Here is a 26541-nt window from a genome sequence, read left to right as displayed (position 1 = left end):
CTCGGGACACATCAATTATGAGAAGGTACTATGTAGCTCCTAGGTGGGTGTCAATATACCACATGAGGCTTTAGCTCTCAAACCCCCAAATCTGGGGTATTACAAACCAAGCCTTAACAACTCAACCGATACAATTAATAAATAAACCCATTAAAGGGTAGAAACAAAGAAAGAAAGGAAAATCACTCTAAGGGAAGAACACTCACACGCAGGTGGAGAGATTTGAACTCCTGACCTCCTATTAAGATGCAAGAGTCATGACCAACCGAGCTAGCCTCAGTTGATTTTAAAAAAAAATACGAGGTTGGTGGGCACTAAAATGTAGTAGTATGAATCATATGAATTTCTTTGGCTTTGAGGGAAACACACTTTGCACGCGTAAACAAAAATAATATCCCTGCTAGATTCTGTTAGTTTTCGTAAGGGGAAAATATCATTCAGTAAAACTAGAGTCAAAATGATTTCATTATTGTGAAAACTGGAAAGGAGATCGATATCGAAATCATTGAAACCTATAAAGATGGTTGTGTTATCTCAACCCATTTATAACCTTCCTATTATTAATGGGTAGCACAATTAATGAAAGATGGTGCAGGAGTGCAGTACTACATAAGTATAATGCACAATTCGAACCGTCTATTTCGGCTATTAATAGATGGATGGTCCAAATTGTGCACTGTCGGAATCCAAGTTCTGGTGCAATAGTCCTATTATTATAGGTTGAAGATTGGAAAATTATCATGTGCTAATTAATACTATAAGGTTAAAAATCTGTTTCCGTGGGCAATGAATGTAGTATGGTTTCTTTAGATTTTTTATTTTATTTTATGTTTTGGGATGTAATTTTGGCACTCCATTTTAGCCGATGGCACTCTACTTTTTGTTTTACAATTTTACACGATCAAGGCACGAAGTGGAGTATCAATAGCTAAAACTAGAGTGCCAAAATCTTTTTTCTTATGTTTTTTCGTTTATGTTGGGTGGCTTATAAGCTACAAATTAAGGAACTTAACGAGAGGTTATAGTGCTCTAGAAGCAGTGCTTTAACAAGCCACAGTGCTTCAACAAGCCACACGTAATTTTATCTCGTAATTAATCAACTAAAAAAACACGGATCGCGCGTCCCGCATTATTAATTACCAAGGGTTTGCACAAAGAGCAAATAATGGTTTTTGACTATTTAGTCTATTTCCTTTTGAGAAATCTAAAAACGTTTATCCAACATCTCAGTTTTTATTTTTGTAGAACAAAAAAATTGACCTTTTGGTGTGAGAGAAAGAATGTACTATAATATTTCATATAAAAATCTCACCGGTAAAGAGCATTACGGTCTCATTGCAAAAAGTATGAACGTCCAAATCATTTTTCGGGTATAAAATCGGGTTCACTAAGCATCGACAACAGAGCATATTTGTCTTTCGAATAAATGATCAACTAATATCTATTGATCAACATGATTTCTAACGATTTAGCTTTGATGATTTATGCATAATTCATCATTTTAATTCTGATGATGATTTAATTTCTCTCATGACCAACATAATTTCACGAGGTACTAGTTGATGCTCAACCAAGGGTGAACGGATCAAAAAAAAAACTAAGGGTGAGTTCTTCTAAACTTATTTTTTCGCATTTGTTAGTTTTGCACCAAATTTTTTGTCGATTATTGATTCGTCTCGATGAGAGGAATCAGAAAAGTAATTTTATTTTTTTTAATTTTACCAAGTTTTTTGAGAAATAACAACTTTTTAGCAGAAAAAGTGAAATAAGTTAGACTGTAAAAAGTCCAACCCACCATTCTAATTTTCGTGTAATTCATCACTGTAATATTTAACTAGTCCAAATCATCAAATCGTTTCATACACAATACATAATCATCAATTTGATATACGATCTCTTCATCCCATATTGTTTGAATCGTTTATGTTGTAAGTCTCGATTTGTACACCATTTCTATAAAATAAAAAAATAAAAAATCTTGCTGTTAATTTGAAGGAACATATTGATTCCCTGCAATCAAATCTAACCATTCATTTTTATTACGACAAGCATGATCCGATCAAGTATCTTACAATGTCCGACAAACTTTATGAGCAATTTACAGGAGGAGGTTTACAGAGAAAAACGGATCGAAACATCAAATGATATATCGCGACTAGCTAGTCCTACCTTACGCCACAAAAGAAAGTCAACGGGAAAGAGACGGTTGGCAAAGCCGCGGCGTTGACTATTTGGCAGCGTGGTCTTCAGTCACATCTAGCTATTGGGGCTGCTGCGATTACTGATTAGGTTGTGTTCCTTTCCAAGTTCTAGAAACTTGGTTGGACCGTCGGATGATGATCAGAATGAATAGAAACGTGAGCCGCGGTGGATATTGAGCCACCGGTGCCGGTGCAGGAGTGGTTGTGTTCGTTCTCGTACGTGATTATCAGCATCGTTGGATCGTCCAATGCTCTCTCAACGTGCTTGTGCGCCGGGCATCCCTTCACGCTGCTGCACCTGTAGTATCCCCTGATGGAAAATTGCACCCACCAAGCTCATCAAAACCTTTATTACAAATTTACAACCAAATCATCAACAATGCTAGGAACGAGGCCGGATACTCTGATCTTGTGACAATCCTGATCAGGTGATCATCCTTTCATGTGACCACGAAGTGACCCTCTAAACTTGAAACCTCACACTTTTAGCAAATCGAAGTTCAAGATTGCTCTTTCATCAAAAGGTTCCAAAACTACGTCGTTTTGGATACATACTAGCCGTCAAGACCCCAAAATTAGTAGTATCTCAAAATCCCTGATAATTTCTTTTTGGGGAGGAGTAGAACTATTAAAAACACAGAGTTTAGTCATTTAGGTTTGTAATTGACTTTTCAAAAACAACTTGAATATTGGAATTTGGGGTTGAGAGTCCTAAAACTTATTTCTAATTTTCGAAAAATGACATTTGTGCCAAATATCTAGTGCATAAAAGCCTTGTACCTTGCACATGGTACAAATGTTTAAGATTAACAAAAAAAAAAAACTGTAATTAAAGAAATCAAAGGCGTGGGCTGACCGAGATTGAAGAAAGAATATTCGCAAAGTATTTTGAGTAATTAATAAGGTAGTATAGTATGACCAAATAAAACTAATAATGTGTAATAATAATAATAATAACTTTTTGAACATGTCACATTGATAATAATAATAATAACTGACACTATATAAAACAGTGCAACGGGTCCTATTTTGGGGGTGTTTCTTTTCTTTTCGTTTTGTCATCACTTTATATTTTTAAATAAAATTAGATCTCAACAATTAGTTTTTTGAAAATGCAAGAAGTCAACCATATGGAATCACACGAGAGGATCACAGGAGGATTGTCACATGAGGTCAGGATTTGATTGCACATACACATTGCGTGTGGCCAATTTGGTCGTTGTGTGTGCAAATATTTGTGAATTATCGTACATGTCTCTAACATTTTTGGTCAACTTGTTATCAAAAGTCAACGATTCATAACATGTACTCCTTCGGTTTTAAAAAATCGTCTCTATGTTTGAAATTATAAAATGTTTTTATATGCAATGTAGATTTATTTTGATAAATCTTTACTAATTTCATTAGTCAAAAGTTTCAAAATACGTGAAATATTTTGGATTGAAAAATATAAGCTATGACACCTATATCGACATTGGACAAATCGGGACGGCGGAGTACCTTGGATGCGGGGAGCCTTTGATGGCCTTTTGACCATACTTTCTCCAAGAGAAATCATCCTGTGGTATATCAGCCAATTTCATGCTTACAGCCGGGACCCTCACCACCCTCTTCACCTTTGATTTCCTGTTCATAAATCAACACAACCAATCACCTCAATAATCCCATGGAATGAAACACACCACTACCATGGTAATCCGACCCGAGCTTTGCAGTACTCTAGCTTGGCTCGTTTTTACTAAACGAGCCTAAATACCTAAGTTCGAGCTTGGCTCGTCCTTTACTCGTTTAATTCGATTCATTTACTAAATAAAACGAGTTTATAGCCGATATGAAAAATAAAAATTAAAAAAAAAAAAGCAAAAAAAAAAAACAAGACGAGCTTAGACAAACTGTTTATTATACGAGCCTACATCTTGTACTCGAGCTCAACTTAATTATTAAACGAATCAAGCTGAGCATCGAGGCCATGTAAGTTGTACCGAGGTATTTGCTGCCGCCTATCGCGATGCCATGTAACGATATTTGCTCACCTTTTCTTGGGGCAATGGCAATTTTCACTGGACCCACCACACTTTGACGACGTTGACTTCAAATTGAGCGGTTCGTCCGTCGAGGCGCACTTCCTTTTCAACGCCTGCGAAGACACCGGTTGCCGACTCGCCGACGTCACCGTCGACGGATTGGTAATCTGAAACCCCGGCGACATCGTCACCGACGAAATGAAGGAATTCGTCTCCGAGAAATCGATCGTCGCCGTCGATTCTTTCCACTCGACCGCCCCCTGTTTCAGGACCGAATATTGGTTCTGAGGCACCGGAGGTAAGGAATGGAGCGGCGTCGGACAGGAGACCGTCGAAATCGAATCCAGTTCAATCCTCCCACTCAGTTCTGTTTCGCGTGTTTTTGGCAGGGGGCCCTTTCTGAAACGGGCGTGACCCGTTCGGGTTCGGTCGAGGGACGAGACGATCTTCTTGAACTCGGTCACGGCCGAATCCGTGATCAACGCGTGATCATCGATTCCGCCGTGGGGATAGGGACTTTGGTGTTGGGTTTGGTGAGAGAAAATCGCGATGAGTTTCTCGACGGTCTGAAGCCCGCAGTTCGCTGCCTCTTGTGCCGCATTCGAACCGTTGCTTCTGTAACTCATGATCTCAACGGCCATCTCTCGAATTACAGCATTCGAGATATCGATCGAGAGATCGAGAGGAGTATCAAGTTTGAGGGAAAATTTTGACGAAAGCAAAGAGTTGAAAATTTTGAAGGAAGGTGGGATGACATAAATGGGGAAGTCAAAGGGGTTAATTATTCTTCTACCCTTGGGTTTGGGGTAAATTAGCTGGACAACCACTTTAATCTATTGAAATGGTAGTAGAATTCCTCCGATTCTTTGAAATGCCATTGGCATCCCAAGAGGCAGGTAACTAGGTCTTAATGCAGCGGTGAATCCGCCATAATAACCTCGTTAATCGATTGATTTTAGAATTGATAGTGGAATAGGAATTGAGGAAAGGAGTGGAAATTGAGAAAAAGCATAAAAAGGAAAGACAAAGGCCACGCTTGGTTCGTCCACTAAATTATTTTATAAAATGAAATTTAAATTAGTACTTATTTAAGTAATGTAATTTACAGTAATACACGCTAAATTTAATATTTTCAAAGACTATTCCTTTTCCTCACAAAAGTAGAATTGTGTTGAATTCGTGAAAAAAAAAAAACTGCTTTGAAACATTGAAAGGAGCTAATTTTGAAAAAAAAAATTCAACTATTTTTTTAAGAGTGGATTTGAAAATTCTAACAAAAAATTAAGCAAACATAGTCAAAGTGATTGCAACGTAAGGGAGTATTGACATTTGACCAGCAAATGAGAGGAACTTGCGGCATTTTTTGTGTTGAGAAATCGGCATTTCAAAGAATATAGAGGGTAAAATCGAACAATTTTGCTCTCTCTCTCTCTCTCTAGGAGCTCTCTCCTTTCTCTCTCTACTTTACTAGTTAGGGTTTTTCTGGGGGGGTGGGGCTGCCGCCCCTTGCCCCACCTCCTCCCCTCCTCCTTTGCCGGCCACCCCTTCTCACCTCACCGCCCGTCGAATCCCTTCCCTAACCAGATCCGATTTCTTCTCGCCTCTACCATCTCCTCCTCCTCCACCGCCAGTTCCTCTCCGTCTTCTCTCCGCCTCCTCTGCCGCCTCCCTTTGGTTTGGTGTTTTTGGGATAGCTCTGACGGAGAGATGAAATAGGGTGGCTCGGCTCCCTCCGGCAATAAGTTTTCAGCTTACAGGGTGGCGTTTCGCTGGTGATAGCTCCATGGCCGGAGGTTTCAGTACCGGCTGTCTTTGGCTTGGTTTCTCCCGGCCGGTCTCCCCGGTCCGGTGACTGTACCGGTCAGGTTTTCCAGATCCGGTGGGCGTGGTAGGTGGGCGAATAAGTTTTTCAGTCTGTTTAGTTTTTTTGTTTTGTTTTGGTGTTGATTTCATCCATGCTTTTGGCTATGTTTGAATTGGGTGTCCCTTTGAGCTCTACTACAAAAATCGGAGACGGGTTCATTGCCCTGCATTTATATATGGTCTGCCTTCGGCAGTATGTGCTTAGAAGACTCCTAGTGGATGTGCTTCGTGTCTAAGTTTTAGTAGTTTTGGTTCATTCCTGTATTCCTTGATGAAATTGTTGTAACCTTCGGGCTTTTACCTTCGGGTATCGTGCAATGAACTGATTGACTTATCAAAAAAAAAAAGAATATAGAGGGTGAAAATGTGAATTTGAACTAGTAGGAGGGGTTTTCTTGTAATTTACTCCGTGCCCCTTAGGGCCCCTACGGCCTACACCAGCCATATTTGTCGCTACATGTCCGAAGTCAGACCCATAATTTTTTCTTCGAAGGTCAACCGTTTTGGGTGCATCGCCATTTGAGAGCGTTTATTCAGTGCGGAGGAGCATCGCCACCTGGCTCTCTTGAACTCGGGGACTCTGACGTTCCTGACTATTCTAAGGGGCAACATCCATGTTATTCCCATTTGAATCGTTGTCCATATCCGCAATAGATGGCTCAAATTTCTTCTCAATTGAACAAATCTCATTCGTCCATTCGTTTATTGTCAAGATAAAATTTGAGTCATTAATTTTCGAAATTGGACGACCCGAATGAGGACAACAGGGCCCCTGGGTTAGGTTCTCTTCCACCGCTACACATCACGCGGAGCTGGCTACCACAACAACGCATTCACGTGGGTTGATACATTTTGTGTTGGCCTACGCTTGATGGGTAGTGGCGGACGTTATTGGAGCACCTCGTAAGAGCACTGAATAATCACTCCTTTAATGGTGAATGATTAACTAGGAATATGAAAAAAGAAAAGTCAAAAGGACGTCCTGAGCCGTTGGATTAAAAGATTAGGAAGGGTGAGGCCAGTTGTGTGGAGTTGACTTTTAAAAAGTATTACTATTAAAAAGTCTTCTGTGGGAACCATCGGCCCTCATCTTTCGCCACCAGAAGGGGTATTTGGTCGGAATGATTATTCGGTGCTTGAGGCAAGGGTCACCTGCCGCCCCCACCTCTTCTTCTCACCATATTACGGTTGTGTTTCGCTAAGAATTTTTAAAAAATATTCTAAGTATTTATATTTGAAATTTTCAAATTTATAAAAAGTGAACTTACTAGCAAATGTATTTCGTAAGAACAAAACTATCATGCAAATTTCCCAAATTTTAAGGAGTTGGGAACCACTACAAAAAATAAAAATAAATGTTAATTAGAAGAAATGTGATAACTTCATAATGACATTTGAAAAACTTCGATTCTTGCTATGTTTGTTCTTCGATCTGTGCACAGAATGTAAATTGCTTGTAAAGAATTAACAACGAAGTAAAATATTTTTTATTTTTATCTTTTGTTTGATTTTTGGTCTAGCAAAATTGTGGGACAGAGGTGTTGACGCGCGTGTAAGTGTGTAACCTAATGACATCTCCTCACCTCCTCCACGTGGAAGGCGAGAGTTCGATTCTCGCTAGGAGCGCGAGTATTTGGTGTGGTGGTTGATGCCCTTTGCCGTTTAGCGTTACTCCTTCCCCATCCTCTTACCGTAGGCTAGACATCTATCGAGTGACAAAAAAAAAATTGTGGGACAAAGGTGTACTTTTTTTTTTAAAACAGGAAATATTCTCATTGTTTCATTGCACCTAGGAAAAAAAATTCGAGTTATAGTGCTATGTTTCAATTTGGAGAAGGGTTCACCGGATTAAGTGGGCCGTAATGAAAGCCCATAAAACGTAAGTCGGCCTTTTTCTGCTGAATGGCCTCAAGGCTCTTCACACCCATTGGGCCGTAAATGGCTTTCCTCCCTTGTTCTAACATGGAAATAAGGCATCACGATTTCTTCTCAAGATTCTCAACATCCAAATTGAGGGGTTAACCTAGTTGTCTTGGCATGAGACTTAGGGACGTTTTGCTTAAATGCTAAGTCTCGGGTTTAATTTTCTTTGTCAATAACTCCTGAGACTACCTCATCCACACTCATAAGCTACTGAAACTTTGTGTTTTAATATGTTGATAATTCTTTCGATAAGTCCTTGATCTAAACAAAGCACAAGCTTTTCAAAAAAGGAAATTAAAAAAAAAAAAAAAAGCATAAGCAAACCTAATGCAAGAAGCTTCACATGCATAAATCTTCACACGATCAATTGAAAATATCTTTTACATCCCCATCTACTGAGCCAAAAAAAATCAAGGCTAAACCCACCAAACAGACCAGAGACTTTGTTGTTCCAAAACACCAATCCATATTTTACCTCCAAGCATAAAATATATGTTTGTTGATTGTATCTAGCTTTGAAGTTTGACCCATATTACAAAAGGGGGAGAGAAAAAAAAACACCTTTATGGAGGCGGATTCTCTACAGTTGGACTGCAGAGAGTTCCTGCAGTCCAATCATAGTCGTTCATCTTTGCATCCAACAGTCCAAATTTTAAAAAAAATTCCGAAGAAAAATTAATTTTCCCCGAAGAAGTTTTTTTAGATCTCAACCGTTAAAAACACCATCCGACGGTTGTGAACACTTCAAATGTGGACCGGAGACAAACCTTATTCAAACTTTATAAAGAAAAAAGAGTGGAAGTGCTTGATGTGATTTCTAAATAGAGAGAATCTACAACAAGGATATGGAGTGTATGAACCTTGTGCAGTTGATGGTTGTTATCAATTGCCTTCACAAATTTGTCCATTATTAATAAATAATTGAATCCATTTAGATTCCATTTTGTTTCCCCCCCCCCCCCCCCCCCCCCATACATATATATCAAATCTTACATTAGTCTAGCACTCTAGCTAGCTCTAAGGGGTATGGGGTGGGGACGGTGAGAGTCGAACTCGCCACCTAATAGATGGAGGAGCTCCATGGAGAGCAAACTACCATGCACTGAACTGTGCCTCGACGTCTATTTTTCATTCTAGTTGACCACCTCTTTGTTGTTAGTATTTCAATTGTGTTGTTTAATGGATCTGGTCTTTGTTTAGGCTACCAAAATTTTGGTTCTTTTGTGTCAAATGGGAAGTTATTAAAATGATGGTTAGGTAAACTTGTTTTTCTACTTTATATGTTAGTAGAGAAAACGTTAAATAGAAGTTTTAAAAAGAAACATATCATTGTTAATAATCTAACTTTATTTTATTTTATTTTTTTTGAGAGTTTTAATAAGCTAACTTGTGGATCGTGCCATGAGTCCATGATTTAGGATTCCTAAAATAAAACAAACTTTTAGATATGAAATAGTATTTTTGTATGAAATTAAGTTGATTGAATCACGATAATTGCACTTTCGGATTTTTTGTATGGGAAAAAGAAAAGAAAAGATGTATTTAAATCATATTGTACTAATTATTGTAATCATGCCCCAAACATGCATGACCTAAAAGGTGAATCATTATTAAGAGAGTAAAGAATTTACCCAATTCCGTTAGTTTTGGAATTTTGAATTTGGATTTGTAGGTAATGAAATGTAGAGAGAAATAGAATAATGATTGAAATAAGGATAATGATTAAAGAGAGATCGAGAAAAAAAATGAAAGTAATGATTGGAAAGCAGTAGGATAATAATTAGAATCTAAAATTCAAAACCCAAAAACGAACGGAGGTTCAATGAAACACATGAAACTTGGAATTTAAATTAAAGTTTGATTAATGGATTTTGTATGGTAGTTGATTATGGTTTTGACCTTTCCATCATATTAGGGCATGTACACAAGAGTAGCCAAATGAACACTTTTAGGTATTTTACCTAATTTAGGACACAAAAATAGGCTGCACCAGCTTCGGCAAACTGGTAGCCATTTTTTCTTCACAAAAAATGCTTGGTGTATATAACGAGCCACTGTTCACAATGTATCTATTATAATATTATTTGTTTCTCTCACCTCCCTCCCACTCTCTTATTCTCAATGGTTTCCTTTCTCTATTATAATATTATAATAATATTTGTATCTATTATAATATTTTTTGCCAGTTTGAAATGGGGTAAAGTAGAGAGGCTGCTGCAAGTGGGATAGAATTTTCGATGAGAATGAATAAGTAAAATGTACTGTTCATAGTCATTTTTGCTCACAATTAATGTACATGCTCTTAATATCTTGTTGTCACCGTCAATGTTGCTTGGGAATTATTAACTCAGTGGCCCTACCAAGTGGAAAATATAAAATGTGGGACAACATTATTATTTTTGTCCTTTCTAAATAATTACGTGTTTGGAAAAGGAAATTGAATTATACACTCCCTTTTTATCACATACACTTTTTTTTTTGTCTTTATTTGGTATGAATTTACTCTATTGCACCTTAATATGGGGAAAAGTGAACTTATGAAAGAGCAAAAAGATAAATTCACATGAATAAGAACAAAAAAGAGAATGTATGTGGTGAAAAGGGGAGTGTAGAAATTAATTTTCTTAGAAAAAAGAAAAGTACGTATTAGAGAAGGCGTTAAACAAGCAAAGTTTTCTACTCTCTCTCCCACTTAATTTCTTTTTTTTTTGTTTGACAAAAGTGAGAAGATTGTATTGATAAACGCCCAGCGACACTTACAAAACGGAGATCATTACAAAAAAACTTGGACAAAACCAAACTAATCGTCTAACAAATAGAATACAAGTAAATCACAAGACAATCGATGTCTTTTCATCCTAACCCAGACATGACCTGACGCAATAGTAACACTTTTAAACTGCCTAACAACTAATTAGGAGTTTCAAACGAGAAAAAGTGCAAAGTTAATGACAAAAGGCACCAAATACCCAGATGATCAGATGCACTCCAGCCAAGTATGAACGTACTAATGAACTTTCAAGAACTACAAATCTGCCAAGCCGCCACGGGTTGCCTCGTCAAATACATCATGTAGGGATATAATGTTGAAATATAGATATCGTTGTGAAACAACCTCGATTGAGAGAACCTAATCTGTAGACAAAATTCGTCCGAAAACGAAACTAATAACTATCGTTGAACGAGAGACAAAACTATCGTAGAATGAGAGACAAAACTCTCACAGATCAGACGACAAGTTGTAGACCTGGAGAGATAGAATGAAAAAAAAAAAAAAACAAAGAAATGGAGTCGGTAGTACCATGGCCTCCCCCTCCCGCCGCCGCACACGGGTATGTAACCCAGGGGGGAGGGAAAGGGAGAAGATCGAGAAGATGTGGTGGCTAGGGTTGAGAGAGAAAGGAAGACAGAGATAGGGTTGAGAGCAAAGTTAAAGGAACAAAAAGAGCTCAATTCCCACTTATTTCTTCACTTTGTAATTTTTACATGTTTCAATTTTTTTTTTTCTAAATTTTCAGTTTACTTTTGGAAGTCTATGTAAGAACCTCTCTCTTTTATTCCAAGGGTTTGATCAAGTAGGCATGACAAAAGCAATAAATATATTCGAATTCTACGGAGGTTAAAAATTTCAAACCTTGGGACCACTAGAGGGTTCCTCCGGTTGTTAACTTCAGAATCATAGAATCAATCGTGGTACGTGAAGCCTGGCTCAGACATTCGATTATAAAAAATAAAAATAAAAAACACCCTCTCTCTTTTAAAAATTACCATCCAAAAATATCTTGACAAAAATTATTGCATTAACGAAAATATTGTATCATCACCAATGCCAAATAAAAGTGGGATACTTTAGATAATTCATAACTTTTAACAGTAACCCTTGTCTCTCTTTAGAAAAAAAATTCTTAAAATTAGACAAAAAGAATTGAGACATGGGCCACAAGGAGTACCTTTTATTTTCGAAGAAATTCGCAACTTGCAAGGTTTACAAGGGCCAATTTGCTGGACATCCGGTTATAAAAAAAAATATTTTATTATTTTAAAAGACAAACGCAAGTGAATGATAGTTGATGGAAAAGGTTGGGACCACTAGGGTTATGTCAGTTGTTATGTTTAAGATTTGGAAATTAATTGACGTGCGCTCAAATTGGCTCGGAGATACGGTTATTAAAAAGTTTGATGAAAGAGAGGTTGCGTGTCCATACAAGAAAGGGACCACGCCAACCATTTATGTGTCCCGCCAAATACTAGAAGCGAATTCGGAGTGTCCTACTGATAAAGCTCACCAATGGAAACGAGCAACGTGGCTCACCCAGATTCCATACACAAGGCTGTCGTCCAATTTTCTCAAAAAGTATAGATTTTAACTGGAAATGATTATGGACAATTTATGTTTTTTCAATAAGTATATTTGAAATTAATTTAATTTAGGTAATACAAAAAAGTAAAATGAAGTATTGGTACAAAAAAATATACTCAAAGTAAAAGTTATAGTGCGTATTTATAAACAAAGCAATGCTTGAAATATTAAAGAAGTATATAATGTTTAAAGTGTATTTTCCTTAATCAAAAATAGAAAAAAAAGAAGAAGATGTGGGTCAAATTTAATATGCGTGTGACCTATAAAACATCACAGTTAAAGTTTTATCATGCATTATATTATCTGAACACTTGGATAATTATTTCTCAATTTCTAGCATTTTTGCGTGTGACCTATAAAACATCACAACTAAAGTTTAATCATGCATTGTATTATCCGAACACTTGGATATTTATTTCTCAATTTCTAGCATTTTTGCATATAAAAATCCTGAACAAGTTTACTCGTTGCTACCTTGGCTGTCAAAGTCATAATTTGACAGATTATTTATTTATTTTGACGAAATTCATGTCCATTGACGAATTAAATTTACTGTCAGAAAATGACAATACACCTTTAGTGTCAAATTTGACATTAATTTTGATTTTACAAGATCTGCCACATCACATAGAGATTGCATTCGAAAATGAAATTCGCTTAACTCAATGGACTAGATTTGATACCAATATCATTTCTGATTTGATATTGTGACCAAGTTGTACCAAACTCGCGCATTAGAATTGCTACTAGCTGTTGATAGACATTGTGATACTATAACAAAATAAAAATAATAACTTTGAAAATTATGTAATGGTTGTGTTCGGTTCTTAGTTTAGTTTAATTTTAATTTAGTTTTTCAATCATTACCTTACTTTTTTTTTCCAATCATTACCCTATTTATCTAATTATTACTTTTTCATCTCTCTCAAATCATTACTCATCTCTTCAATTATTACTCTATTTCTCTTTTTACCCACTACTAAAATTAAACTAAACTAAACTCTCAACCAAACAAAAATCAACAACGGCTTACCATACTTGGTTTAAAGACGGTAAAAATAAGGCCGTTTTACCCGTCTTTACCTCTTTGATTTGTCAATGGGTTTGAGCGGAGAAATGCATGTTATCCTTATAAAAAAAAGAGAGAAAATATCAGCAATTTGTTCGTCTATTAACAAATTTCCTATTTCAAAGGGCAAATGTTTGGAACTCTTTTATTAAGGCACCGTTCCATAACACCACATAAATATTTTTTAAGAAGATAATTTCAAGCTAAAAAAAAAAGATTTATTAAAATCTAAAAATATGAAATATGGATCTTGTTTGAAAGATTTCATTGAGATCTTTAATATGGTGCAAAAAAAAATTGAAAAAAAATTATTTTTCATTCACATTATTTTTGAATTTTAAAATGTGAAATAAATATTTATTTTGTAAAAAGTGTTCTGAAACGGGCTTTAATTACTATCTATTATTTTTAATCTGAGAGTTGCGTCTCTCTTTCTCTCTCTCTACTTGCACAACCGTTGTATTGGTTGTGTGCATAATTCTGGCCGTCTAGATGTATTTGGACGGTCTAGATTTTTAAAAAACTCTTCCAAGGAAAAGTCTAACTTTTATGAGAAAGAATTTGAGTGAATCCTAGTCATTTATTACAACAATGGACGGTTAGAGATTGATTGTGTATTGTGTTTTACACAACCGTTGTGTTTTACACGACTGTTATGTGTACTACTTTTGCTTCTCTCCTTTGATTGGATATTTCTCCGCCAGCCTATCCCCAATCCATTGATTCCACTCCACATGGGTCTCGTTTGGACTCTCCTGAATAATGACATTTATTTGTTACAGACAGGTAAGACGATGCGGACAATAATTGGGTAATTACTACTATACAAAGAAAGAAAGCTTCACTTCCCCATTCCTTTTTGGAGTCTCTGGAAACACCAAAATATTTCTTAGCGTTTTTTCATTTTTCTGGCTCTCTCAATTTTTAATGAGTAATTATTTCATATCCTTAAGTACTATGTGTCGGTGTCCCAAATTCTTTGTTTGAACTCCACACACGTTATGGTGGGACCATACAAATGTGTAGTGAATGAAGAGTATGAGGCACAGCGTGACGTTTCTCCAGGGGAGTGGAAACAATTTTACTTTTATTGTTCGTCTTAAAAACATAGAAAATTTAGATATACCAATAATATTATTTTATAAAAGCATAAGAAAAGCAAGGGTAGTGATTTTTATATTTCATTTTTTGATAAATGTAATACATATTTTGTCCTCTAGTGAAACTTTAATGTGCAATTTTTCATTGAAAGACAAGAAATTAATTGAGTACATTTATCAAAAAAGAGAGAGTAAAAATAATTTCCCAAAAACAATCATTTTATTTATTCAAGTAAAAATTTTCAAATTTGATGAAATTTCGAATATTTTCAATTTCACAAAAGGTTAAAGATTTCAAATACTATAACTACTACCGCCGTTTTTTAATGCCTTGTTCCTTTTACAATTTAAGAAGAAATTTTCAAAAAATTTCTCTTAAATTTCCTCTACTTTCAATATTTCTCTCTATTTCTTTCCACTTATCATTTCTATTATTTTTTTAAAAAAAATTCAAACATTGGATTGAACACCCAAACGAACCTTTGCCTTTACTATAAGAAGGTCACCCACTCCCCCCAGCTCACTATTCTCACACACTCTCTCTCTCCAAAAACAAAGGAACAAGAGAGAGAGAGAGAGAGAGAGACATGGCTTCACCCAAATCCTTCATCCCAGTCCTCGTCCTCCTACTCCTAACGCTCTTTGTCCTGTCATCGGCGCTGGACATGTCGATCATCACCGCCACCTCGGCCGGAAAATCAGACCGGAGAACCGAAACAGAGGTGAGGGCCATGTACGAGTCGTGGCTAGCAAAGCACGGGAAATCGTACAATGCGCTGGGCGAGAAGGAGAGGAGGTTCGAGATATTCAAGGACAATCTCAGGTTCGTCGACGAGCATAACAGCGTCGAGGGCCGGAGTTACAAGGTGGGTCTGAACCGGTTCGCTGACCTGACCAACGAGGAGTACCGGTCCACGTACTTGGGGGTCAAGGCCGGGTCGAGGAGGAGGGTTCAGAAGCCGAGGAGGAGTGATCGGTACGCTACCCTGGTCGGGGAGGAGTTGCCGGATTCTGTTGATTGGAGAGAGAAAGGGGCTGTCGTTGGGGTTAAAGACCAGGGTAGCTGTGGTATGTTTAACTCTCTCTCTCTCTCTCTCTCTCTAAAAGTTGGCCCTTAGTAATGTTCTGTTTTACGCAGAAAAAGTTTGATACAACGATTATTTGTGATGATCCTCTCATGTGTATCTGTTTTATTTTTTATTTTTCTGCTTCATGCGGTGTTTTGGTTTAGATATCGAAAGAGCAGTGTTAGAACATCTCCAGCAGTCTCAGACTGTTTCTAGCCATTTTGCTTAGGAAAGGTGCAATTTTTTATTATGGCTTGCCAAAAAATATGTGAACTTCCCAACAGCCTATCAACACCCTGGCCATTTAGAATAAAATAGGAAAATAAATCTCCAATCAAAAAATACTTCCTCTGTCGGAAAACAAACCCAATCGGAAAATACTTCTCTGTCCGAAAACAAACCCACAAATTGAACCCAATCTAGCCACAAACCCAGGTGAAAAACAAACCCACAAATTGAAACGGTCACATATCGCCGGAAAGTTCGAGAAACCCACTGATCAAACTTGCCAGAAAACTCAAAAAACTCACCGGAGGAAGTCAAGCTCTAACGGAGACAATCGAACGGCGACACCGGCGAGATTTGACTTAGCCGGATGAAGTGGCGGTTGACCGTCTGGTTGACTAGTCTTCCATCCGAAGCAAAGAAATAGGGCCGATGACGATGATGACCATTCGAGGGGCCGGATCCGGTGAAGCAAGGAGAAAGAAATAGGGCCGATGACGATGATGACCGTTCGAGGGGCCGGATCCGGTGAAGCAAGGAGAGAGAGAGACGGCCAGATCCGTGACAAATATCCCGTTGCCGAGGGGCTGGAGCGAAGCGAGCCTTCCGTACTCGTTGGACGAGGCGAGGGGCTGGAGCGAGGGGAGGAATTGGCGAGCGGCTGCTGGAAACCGTAAATGGGGAGTTTTCTCGCCAATTAGACCTCGCCGGAGCTCCAGGCGAGGCTGATGGAGATGCTCTTACGGGCACATAGATGTCCTAATAGGCATACGTATCTCTAAATATTCGGAATCGTTGGATATCCGTGTCTTGTATAAGACCCAAACACATATGTATGAATCACCCACATCGGACGGTTACCGACACATCTATGTCCAGCTCAGTGTATACAAATCATTTTATACCGTAGATCGGAAGATCTGAGGGCAGATATGTCTAGTTTTTTTCATTTGCTTTAATTATCCAAGGATTTGATTCCACCGATGACGTGTATTTGTGGAAGCATGTATCTAGGATTAATTTGGACGAACTTTGGACATCATTCTTGAAAAAGAAATTTTGCTGCAGGTTGGAGTATTTTCATTTTGTAAGGGTATTTTTCGGGTCTCCATAAGTTTGATCTTATATGGTACTTTGTGTCCTGATCACAAAAATAGAAAAAAGAAAAAAAAAAAGAGCATGGATAATCTCTAATGTTTGTTTGATTGAGATTTAGCTTACATGAGCTTCTGATTAGATTATAAATAAATAATGGACTTAGGTCCCGTTCCGCTAAGAAAAGTACTTATTTTTCTTAGCGGAATAAGGCCTTAATATCCTGTCCTGTACTTGCTTATGGTTCGGAACTGGTCATTGGATGAATTGGCCGCCGGTGGTAAATAAACATCATACGAGAGGTGTGTGGTGTTATTAATCTCATCACTATCAGTCCGACGGGTAACACATCCATTCGCGGTTAGTTGATCAAATAAACAGGTCCTCAAGGTGAGACTGAATTCTGGTTGAGATATCTATGGTTGAGGTGTGATGGCAGTTGGTGGCTTCTACAATGATCGGCCTGTCATTTTCCTGATTGTCTCCTCGGTTTTCATTTTTTATAATCGACATGAAACATGCTTTTAGAATCCGGGAAAGTATATAATCTATATGTGAAGTATTGTACAACAGTTCAATGCTATATGTATTGATCGATCGATTGATTGGAAATGAAGGGAGTTGCTGGGCTTTTTCCACCATTGCTGCCGTGGAAGGGATCAACAAGATAGTGACCGGAGACTTGATCTCGTTATCGGAACAAGAACTGGTGGATTGCGATACGTCCTACAATGAAGGGTGCAATGGCGGTCTCATGGATTACGCCTTTGAGTTCATCATCAACAACGGCGGTATTGATTCCGAGGAAGATTACCCCTATAAAGCTCGAGATAGCAGATGCGATCAGTACAGGGTCAGTACTGAGTTCTTCTCCAAATGACCGATGCATACACGTAAACATGTGAGCTGTGTTTGTGTGTGGTGAAGAGATGAAGTATTCATCTAATTCTTTTGGTGATTTGTGTTTGTGCAGAAAAATGCAAAGGTGGTTGCGATTGATGATTACGAAGATGTTCCTGAAAACGACGAGAAGGCGTTGCTGAAGGCGGTGGCGAATCAACCCGTGGCTGTTGCCATTGAAGGCAGTAGCATGTCTTTCCAATTATACGATTCGGTAAGATTACATAACTTGGCTTTCTGTTGCCATTGAAAGTTTTGTTTTGACAAAACAGATGCTGAAAACAACCACCAAACAGGGAAAATTCTTCCTCAAAAGTTCAAACACAGTCTAGACTGTATTGCCACTAAGTTGTTGGAAAATGAAGAAAATACATCAGTAATCTGAATCCTTCTTTAATTATCATCTCTTCAGGGTGTATTCACCGGAAGCTGTGGGACAGCATTAGACCATGGTGTGACTGCAGTTGGATACGGCACAGAAGACGGTGTCGATTATTGGATCGTGAAAAACTCATGGGGTGCAGACTGGGGAGAGGGTGGCTACATCAGGATGGAGCGCAACGTGCCTCACGGGGGCAAATGTGGGATCGCAATGGAAGCATCTTACCCCATCAAGAAGGGCGAAAATCCCCCCAACCCCGGCCCATCTCCTCCGTCCCCGATAAAGCCTCCTGCAGTTTGCGACGATTACTACATGTGTCCTGAGAGCACCACCTGCTGCTGCGTCTACGAATATGCAAATTACTGCTTTTCTTGGGGATGTTGCCCGCTCGAGGGTGCCACCTGCTGCGAAGACCATTACAGTTGCTGCCCCTTTGATTACCCCATATGCAATGTGTACTCTGGAACCTGCTTAATGGTAAGAACTAGACTTGTTTCACAACACTTGCTTTATGGCGATTTTTCCATCATTAGAAAACTTTTTTCGTCTTTGGATAGAGGAATCAAAAGGATCATAATTGGGAAAAGAAACACTAATAAGTGACAACAGTTTGATGTATTTTTATCATAGTCACCTTTCATATTTCTATGGTCATTCACAGTTTTCTTTGGAAGATTTGAGTTTTTTTTGCTTACTCTCTTCTCATGAAACAGAGCAAGGACAACCCGTTGGGAGTGAAGGCGATGAAGCGCATCCATGCTATGCCTCAATGGGCTTACGCGACTGGAAAGAGTAGCAGCGCGTAAGAATGCTTTGGAGCTTCTGAGCGACAGATTTGAGGAAAGAAGATGGAGGTAGAAGGAGTTATAGCATACTTGATGGTCTTCTACTTGGTATACGCTAATTCTAAACGCCTCTTTTCCGCTGGAGGGAGGTTTAATCGATGCTCAAACGATGCGTTGTTATGTATATATATTATCATTTGTGTTGCTGTTGTATCCGAACAACAAAACAGGTTTTTATCTTTCAGTTTGCAGTTTATGCTCGTAATGTATATACTGCTTTAAATTCCTGTACTTTTAAGGGTGGCTGGCGATTAGTCTATCCTTCCAAATTCTAATGCCTGCCTATGTACTTCATGAATTTGTAATAGCATTGTATGATTTGTATTCTCCTAAAGAAACAACAAATGTTTACGAACCATTCTCGTTATTGCCTTTCTTCAAGTCATATTAAGGCTGTAAACGAACTGAGTTGCTTGCATGTAGCTTGGGGCTCGGCTTCTTGGGGTTCGGTTCGTTTAGTAATCGAGCCGAGCTCGAGCTCGAGCTCAAGTTTTATGCTGATTTAGTAAATAAACCGAACTCAACCCTTTAAAGCTCAGCTCAGCCTATAAAAAGTTCAGCTCGTTTGTGTAGGTTCGGGCTTGTTTGCAGAGGCTCGTATAGTAAATAAACTTGGCTCGGTTCGTTTGCACCTCTACATCAAATTTACAAGTGATAGTAGTCCTGAACTATTAGGACTCTGTTGAATATGATGATATGGATAAGTCATTCTTTATTTCGATATGGGTTTTTGGTTTTTGGCTCCATTGGTTTAATTGTAAATCTAAGGATTGATATCCAGAAAGGGAGGTCAGTGATGATCTTTATATTGTTCTGATATTGGTAAACATTTATCTTCAGAAAAATTGAGATCGGGATAGTGCAGATTTTTTGAGATACGACTAAAAATAAGAGGCAAGTCACGTCATAGTCAAAAAGCAGGGCCATAGTGCCCCAAACAACATAGCAACTCTCATTTTTTTTATTCGACGGTCAATTGGGTTTGGGTTAGCTTTTTCGCACATTGACTAATTCTCTCCTCGGTCCAGGGCAAAGGTAGACCATCTATGCCGGAGCTAGAAATTCAAAAGATATTACTTTATTGCGGCTTGACCCAATAATCAAATTATGGTTAATTGTATGGGGAGCAAACTCACCAACCAACCGGACTAACGATTGGGCACAATTTTCAGAAACTTGATGCACTCCCGAACCATAACATGAAGTTAAGATTTGGGGGCCATGTCTTTCAGATTGCAAACTTATGTACAATTGCTCAATGTAAATATCATCCCCATCCTAAGATTGCGAATCACTCGATATCGTTTCTGCCGAAGTTACTCGGGTTTTCTCGCATGGTACGAGTATTGATGGCTAGTTTGACGTTTCTTCTAGTTTTGATGGCTAGGTTTACGTTTCTTGTACGGTACAAATTTCCATCCAATTCTACCGGTAAAAAATTTTGCTCTTTTGAAAATATCATGGACTGATTTTCACTGTTGTCATAGAACGAAACAGAGCAGAAGAGAATGGAAATTCGCAACAGAAGAGCCCATAGTGACCTCCATTGCCAATGTTCCCCTAGTCACGACTTCGCTTTTAGGGTGATCATTGGTGATATTGTTGATGCAAGAGGATGCAGCAAGCTTCGCCGATTTTGTAGATTGACGAGGAGTTGCGATTGCATTGAGTGATCATGCACCAGTAGTCACTGAACAAGAGAGCAACAATCACAGTACCATGGGGTTCTTTATGGTTCTTCAAATGCTGAAAAGGTGACAGAATTAGTGGAGATTCACATGAAATTGTCGATGATTTATAGCTAAAAGCAAAGCTTTTTCATTAAAGGAGAGTATGTCTGAGCAATCTTTTTAAGTAACACTAGTCTAATACCCACTTTCCTTGAGTGATGTAGACATTGTTGCAAAAATTGTCCAGAATGAATTTGTCTTGGCAACAATCATCCTGATTTTCAGAAGGTAAAAGGAGGAGGAGGAGGTTTGTTTGGTCGTTAACTCCAAGGTCCCGGAATCAGTCGAGGTGCGCGCAACCTGACCCAGACATTTGGTGATCAAAACAAAATCTATTTGGAGCTTGTTAGAGTTGAGAAGAGCCACCGGGATGATCATCACATCTCAGAGCTATTGTTTGCTGAAAAAATTGCTGAAAGGGTGTAATGAAACCGACTGAAAATGTGTTTGTGCCTCTGAGGCCATATGCTCCACAAAGAACAAAATATGTTGATGAAAAAACTCTTCTTCTCCAGGCTCTTATGCTGAAAGTGATTATTCCACCACCCAAACCAATATGAAATACTAGAAGTGGAAGAACATAGACAGTTAGACACCCTAATCGGGGATCGAAAAAAGATTGGTCTCCCAAGTCCACATTGGAGAAGAATTCACAATGGTTTTCTCCACAAAAAAAGAAGTGCAGATTAGAGTCTCCTTTCCGGCCTTGCATTGCAATACTGCAAAATAGAGTACCTCAATAGTAGGGTAAAGCGACCCAATCAGGCTGAAGTTGGCTCCATATAATTTCAAGTTGAATGGTCATTCAAAGAATTGAGTCCACCAAATATCACCGCATTCTTTTCTCTTTCGCAGTGGAGGGAGTGAGGGCAGATATTGGCTTGCTCAAGTGAACAAAGGACAATCTAACATTGAACATCATCCTAATTCATTCCATTGCACAAGTTAAACAGTTGATGCCAAGAGAGTTTCAATATTCTATACCTATCCAAGTGAACAATAATTGATAAAACGCAGTTCCTTCGAAGTCATGAACATAAAGTCCAGGGCAGTTCAAAATCTAGAGATGCCAAAATTAACAATATAGATACATGAATGGCAGCCAAATTCAACCTTCTATAAGAAAGGCAAATGATGAAAAAGGAAGGTAGAATCCAACAGAGAAAAATTTTAATTTGCATTAAGGATTCATTTACAGTAAGCCAGAATGAGCATCTTTTTTGCCAGTCCAAAGGGCAAAGGAGTTACCACGCATCAAGACGAGTAAACACATTTTATCATCCCTATATGACCCAACGAGAGTTTTTCAAATAAAACTGGAAGTTGTCATAGATGCATCGCAAATAAAGCCGGAAATTGCTTCTGTGCATTCTCAGAAACCCTCTGGACAGGAAAAGCGTAGTCCTTTAAGCAAAGGCATAACCTAAACTTGTTCCAGCATTAAGTGGTTCAATCTACCTGAAGTCCTATGCTGATACAATGTCCTTATCATCAGTCAAAGCTACTTTCTTTCCGGTGTAGCGCTATGAAAAAGACAAAGGAAAAAAAGGATCAACTTAGATCATGAGTCTCAATGAGACAATTTCTCTCATAAAAAATAATCAATAATCTAGGGAAGAATGTGATACATACCTGCTTTCCAAAGGAAAATGGGACATATTTATATTTGACCATGTGCATTATTTGCCTCTTCATTGTTGAAACAAACAGCACGATCCAATAGAACAATAGAATTGGCCAAAATACGGGCACATCAAATGCACTGAAGAATGTCAGCACAAAAGCAAAGCAGAAGCCTTTTGTGATGGAATGCCTGCCACAGATAGGTAAAAGTTGGAAACCCATGGATGTCACAAGCTCTATATAAGAACTTAGAAGAAAAATAATTTATAGCAGAAAGCGGCGATCATTTGCCAATCACGGAGGACAACGTGAAGAGCAACTTCCTTCAACGTGAAATAAGAATCGACAAAAAGGTAAGAATTTAGAATGCAAAAAAAAAAAACAGATATGGAAATCTATCATCGTTCAACAACACTGAACATGAAAAGTTACTCTATATATACTCTCTCTTTTCTTTTCTTTTTTTGGCACATTAGGAGGGTGTAACCTAGGGTACAGGAGATCTTGGCAAGACTTGAAACTTTGACCTCCTAGAGGAACAAGATGATGGCCAGCTGACAAGCCCCAGTTTGTTGGCACCTATGAAGCACCGACACCTCTAAAGGTCGAAGTATCGCAGTGTTAGGACACGGGGACACGGGGACACCGCGGGACACCTTGGAGATACGTACGGGACACGCCACGTGGCGTGTCCCATATTTTAATATTAAATTTTGAGGGGGACCCGGCGGGACACCGCTGGGGACACGGCGGGGACACCAATGGGGACACGGCAGGGGTCAAACTGCAATTTTAAAAAAAAATTTGGGAGCCAAACTGTAATTTTTGAAAAATTTGGGGGTCAAACTGTAATTTTTTTTTAAAAAATTTGGGGCCAAATTATATTTTTTAAAATTTCTGGGCTAAACTATAATTATTTATTTATTTATACATATAAATAAATAAATAAATATACACGTGGCGTGTCCCCCGCCGTGTCCGTGTCCCCATTTTTTTAAAATTCCCGTGTCCCGGTGTCGGTTTCGGTGTCCGTGTCCGTGTCCGTGTCCGTGTCCGTGCATCATAGGTTGGCACTCTGCAGTACTACAATAAAACAGTCAGAATTAGTGATGTCACTGGTTAGGGTGGGGAGGGAAGGGAAAAGAAAGGTGGGAAGCAGCCACCAAGGGAAAGGGAGGGAAGAAAGAAGTGGTTTTAAGAAATCTTCCCTGAACAAATAAACCTGCATCATCCAAACATGGAGGACAAAAGAAAACTAACACGTGTGAAAATCCAGTTCAATTTTACTCAATCCTCCCCCTCTCTCCACATCCCCAACCTTCAAGAAAGAAAGCTTCCCTTCTCTCATTCCTACCAAAATGAAAAAACCCTTCTCTCGCTTTTCCCTTTTCACCCCGCCAAACCAAACAAAACCACACTGAGCCTTGTGTCCCACCCCGTCAAACATACTCTCAGAAATTCAGAATACATATCACACAATTCTACAAGTTAGTAGTTAGGTCATGCAGATGCTCAGCCACAGTTGAGGATCAACTATAGAGAAGTGAGAACCTTTATTTAAGAAGAATGAATAAGTGGGGTGAAGCAATGAGAAAACAAATTGGTCACCCCATAGAAACTTATGAGCAACTATGAACCTAAAAAGGGATAGCCCACTTAACAATTGACTGTCAGCAATCAGCATTCCGCAATGTTTAATACAAAATTGCAAACATGACGTTAAATTCCTGTCTTACCCTCTATTTACCTTATTAATCCTCAAGCAGATACTGTCCAAATCTGGAATTTGCTATATTTGAATCCTAATCCTAATCTGATTCTGAATAATCAATGATAACAAGTTGAGTCTTCTTGTTCCCAATTGTGGTCAGTCTCGCTCCCTCTGTTGCAGCTTCTCCTGGTTCCGCAGTTACGGCTGAAAACTAGAGTCTCCATTTCGCTTCCTTATGATCAACTATGTTACATGGACTCGGGTGCGAGTATCGGATGCGGGTGCAAGTCCAAGCGTCGGCCCTTCCTAAACTTAAATCTTAGGATACGTGGATATGTGTTCCCAACTTGGGTACGGGTACAGGGACGCGTCTTGAACTCTTATCTGAATTATATATTGCATAATGTTCAAAGATTATGTACCATAAACTATGTTTACAAATGTATTTAAACAAGAAAGGGTTAAGAAAATTATGTTTTTGCTCTTTCCCTATTTCTTGTCTATGTGAAATACTCGAAATATCACTTTTTCTAGCTAATTTGATATTCCTTTTCTATAAGTATCTTAAGTATCTTAACAAGTAGAGGATCCGAGTGTCCAAAAGGATATGGGTGTTGGACACATCGACATGGGTACTTGAGCCAAAATGAAGGATTCATGTAACATAGATGATCAAAGAGATTTTTTAGTCCAATTGTGGGTGAAGGATACAGTGAACTATAATTGCGAAAAGGTTGGAAGACCTGGCCAAAGAAGGTGATATCCTAAATTAATTTAGATATGTGCCAATCCAGGTTTGAATTCTCGTGCAATTACGAAAAATTTAACTGTATTAGAAAAACAACATCTTTCAACTGAAGATTATCCTAACCCTGGAGAATCCAACCGCAAAAAAAGGTTTCACAGACACTTCCTCAAGATGCCGAAATTTCTCACTTACTGTTTCCGATACCTTTGGAAGAAGGAAGCGTTTACACGAATCCAATCTTACATTCACAGTAATGTTGTCAAAGGTCTTGTATAAGAGGTAGGTATGACATGGCTGGTCTTACCTGAGATAGGCATTTTTAGATCTATCCTTTGTTGACCACCAATAATGGTTAGAGACTTTCACTCTAATAGAATCACGCCACCACTCGAGAAGCAAAACAAAAGATAGTTAATAGTAATGCATATTCACAAAAACCAGCATACACGTTAGGTCTCGGTAACCACAGCTCCCTGGGCGATGTATAATACGTATATAACACCAAATGTGTAAGAATTCTGATACACATCTCATCCATACCAATAAACGTGCATGGATATTAATACACATTTTCCAAATATGATATGCCTTTTCCACATCATCCATCACCCATAAGGGTGTGGTTAGCATCATCATCGCCCTAATATGTATATAATACAAAATACGTAAGAATTTCGATACACATCTCATGGATATCAATAAACGTGCACGGATATTAATTCACGTTTCTCACATCATCCACCGCTTTTAGGGCGGAGGTCAACATTTTCCTATACATTTTTTCTTTGTTGTTGTTGTGAAAACTGCATTCCTTTTGCGATAGTGGCACCTCCCATGCCCATTGACTAATCAAAGAGGTGAGGACGAGCACAGCGGTCCACGCACAAATTACAAGCGAGAGAGAGAGAGAGAGAGAGAGAGAGAGAGAGAGAGACGACACGCACCAGAACTTGAACTCTGGGAGGCGGCGGACGAAGGGGCGGAACTCGTCGGATCCGCGGGTGGGGAGCGTGGGCCCGTCCTGGATCTCGGGATCGACCTGAGGAGAGAGAAACAGGATGAAGAGCTGGAGGATGTAGATGCCAAGGCCGTAGGTGATGATGTAGTACCCCTGGACGAGGTACACGCGCACGGCGTAGACGAACGCGATCAGCGAGAAGCCGATCCAACGGCGGAGGACATGCGGGGTCGATTTGTCGAGGAGGTGCTGGTAGCGACGGGACAGGGCGTGGGTCCATTGGTTTACGGCGGAGGACGGGGATAAGACGGTGCCGGAACCACCACCAGCTCCGCCGCCGAGATTCATTTTTACGGTTTTGTTTTTTTCTTTCTTTCTCTCTCTCTCTCTCTCTCTCTCTCTCTCTCCGAGGCCTCTGGTTTTTTTTTTTTGGTTGTATTGTGAGAGAGGCTGGTTTTGGAACGGCGGTTGTTAGTTGGAAAGGCCAATGGGCTGCTTCTCTGGGGGTCTATTAGGCCCAATATGGAGGACTGGGCTTCTTTTGTTTCAAGGGGAAACCCAGTTACAGCCCATAGGATCCTTTTAAACACAATCGGCATAGGAGATTAGTTACATAATCTTTCAAAATGCCCTTGGTACCCGCTTTTAATTCTCACACTCACGAATTGTAATGGGTTGTGATGTTTTTGAAAGAAGCTTTTATGCTCACGCTCTCAC

General features: G+C 38.9%; 3 protein-coding genes across 7 annotated transcripts; 1 reads left to right on the top strand and 2 right to left on the bottom strand.

Moving 5' to 3' along the window:
* Window positions 1-2006: 2006 nt before the first annotated feature.
* Window positions 2007-4947, bottom strand: LOC131332529 (probable WRKY transcription factor 7). The gene is made up of 3 exons (XM_058366834.1): window positions 4235-4947; window positions 3702-3827; window positions 2007-2511 (listed from the first exon to the last, which is right to left on the bottom strand). The coding sequence occupies exons 1-3, from the start codon at window positions 4864-4866 to the stop codon at window positions 2310-2312; spliced, it is 960 nt and encodes a 319-aa protein (XP_058222817.1). The 5' UTR covers window positions 4867-4947; the 3' UTR covers window positions 2007-2309.
* Window positions 4948-15032: 10085 nt separating this feature from the next.
* On the top strand, window positions 15033-19412 carry LOC131334868 (cysteine proteinase mucunain-like). Its single transcript, XM_058370160.1, has 5 exons — window positions 15033-15608; window positions 17545-17780; window positions 17901-18041; window positions 18240-18686; window positions 18923-19412. The coding sequence occupies exons 1-5, from the start codon at window positions 15128-15130 to the stop codon at window positions 19013-19015; spliced, it is 1398 nt and encodes a 465-aa protein (XP_058226143.1). The 5' UTR covers window positions 15033-15127; the 3' UTR covers window positions 19016-19412.
* Window positions 18923-26339, bottom strand: LOC131334869 (protein RER1A-like). Of its 5 annotated transcripts, none has more exons than XM_058370163.1 (4): window positions 25811-26261; window positions 22417-22597; window positions 22243-22307; window positions 18923-20800 (listed from the first exon to the last, which is right to left on the bottom strand). In XM_058370163.1, the coding sequence occupies exons 1-3, from the start codon at window positions 26170-26172 to the stop codon at window positions 22251-22253; spliced, it is 600 nt and encodes a 199-aa protein (XP_058226146.1). In that variant the 5' UTR covers window positions 26173-26261; the 3' UTR covers window positions 18923-20800; window positions 22243-22250. The 5 variants fall into 5 exon arrangements, with proteins under 5 accessions (XP_058226146.1, XP_058226147.1, XP_058226148.1 ...); XM_058370164.1 differs by lacking the exon at window positions 18923-20800 and adding an exon at window positions 20882-21196; XM_058370165.1 differs by lacking the exon at window positions 18923-20800 and adding an exon at window positions 20882-21184.
* Window positions 26340-26541: the final 202 nt, after the last annotated feature.

This window comes from Rhododendron vialii, chromosome 7a (assembly GCF_030253575.1).
Source record: "Rhododendron vialii isolate Sample 1 chromosome 7a, ASM3025357v1".
Classification (NCBI taxonomy): domain Eukaryota; kingdom Viridiplantae; phylum Streptophyta; class Magnoliopsida; order Ericales; family Ericaceae; genus Rhododendron; species Rhododendron vialii.
This window is presented reverse-complemented; position numbering and strand designations above follow the sequence as displayed.

Excerpts from the sequence above, each read along its gene's own strand:
- LOC131332529 (XM_058366834.1), bottom strand. The coding sequence starts at position 4,866 with ATGGCCGTTGAGATCATGAGTTACAGAAGCAACGGTTCGAATGCGGCA. Across the intron at positions 3,828-4,234 it reads TGCCATTGCCCCAAGAAAAG|GAAATCAAAGGTGAAGAGGG; the intron begins GTGAGCAAATAT and ends ATTTATGAACAG. Across the intron at positions 2,512-3,701 it reads AAAGGCTCCCCGCATCCAAG|GGGATACTACAGGTGCAGCA; the intron begins GTACTCCGCCGT and ends ATTTTCCATCAG.
- LOC131334868 (XM_058370160.1), top strand. The coding sequence starts at position 15,128 with ATGGCTTCACCCAAATCCTTCATCCCAGTCCTCGTCCTCCTACTCCTA. Across the intron at positions 15,609-17,544 it reads TAAAGACCAGGGTAGCTGTG|GGAGTTGCTGGGCTTTTTCC; the intron begins GTATGTTTAACT and ends TTGGAAATGAAG. Across the intron at positions 17,781-17,900 it reads GCAGATGCGATCAGTACAGG|AAAAATGCAAAGGTGGTTGC; the intron begins GTCAGTACTGAG and ends GTGTTTGTGCAG.
- LOC131334869 (XM_058370161.1), bottom strand. The coding sequence starts at position 26,172 with ATGAATCTCGGCGGCGGAGCTGGTGGTGGTTCCGGCACCGTCTTATCC. Across the intron at positions 22,598-25,810 it reads CTCCCAGAGTTCAAGTTCTG|GCATTCCATCACAAAAGGCT; the intron begins GTGCGTGTCGTC and ends TATCTGTGGCAG. Across the intron at positions 22,308-22,416 it reads CATTTTCCTTTGGAAAGCAG|CGCTACACCGGAAAGAAAGT; the intron begins GTATGTATCACA and ends TCTTTTTCATAG.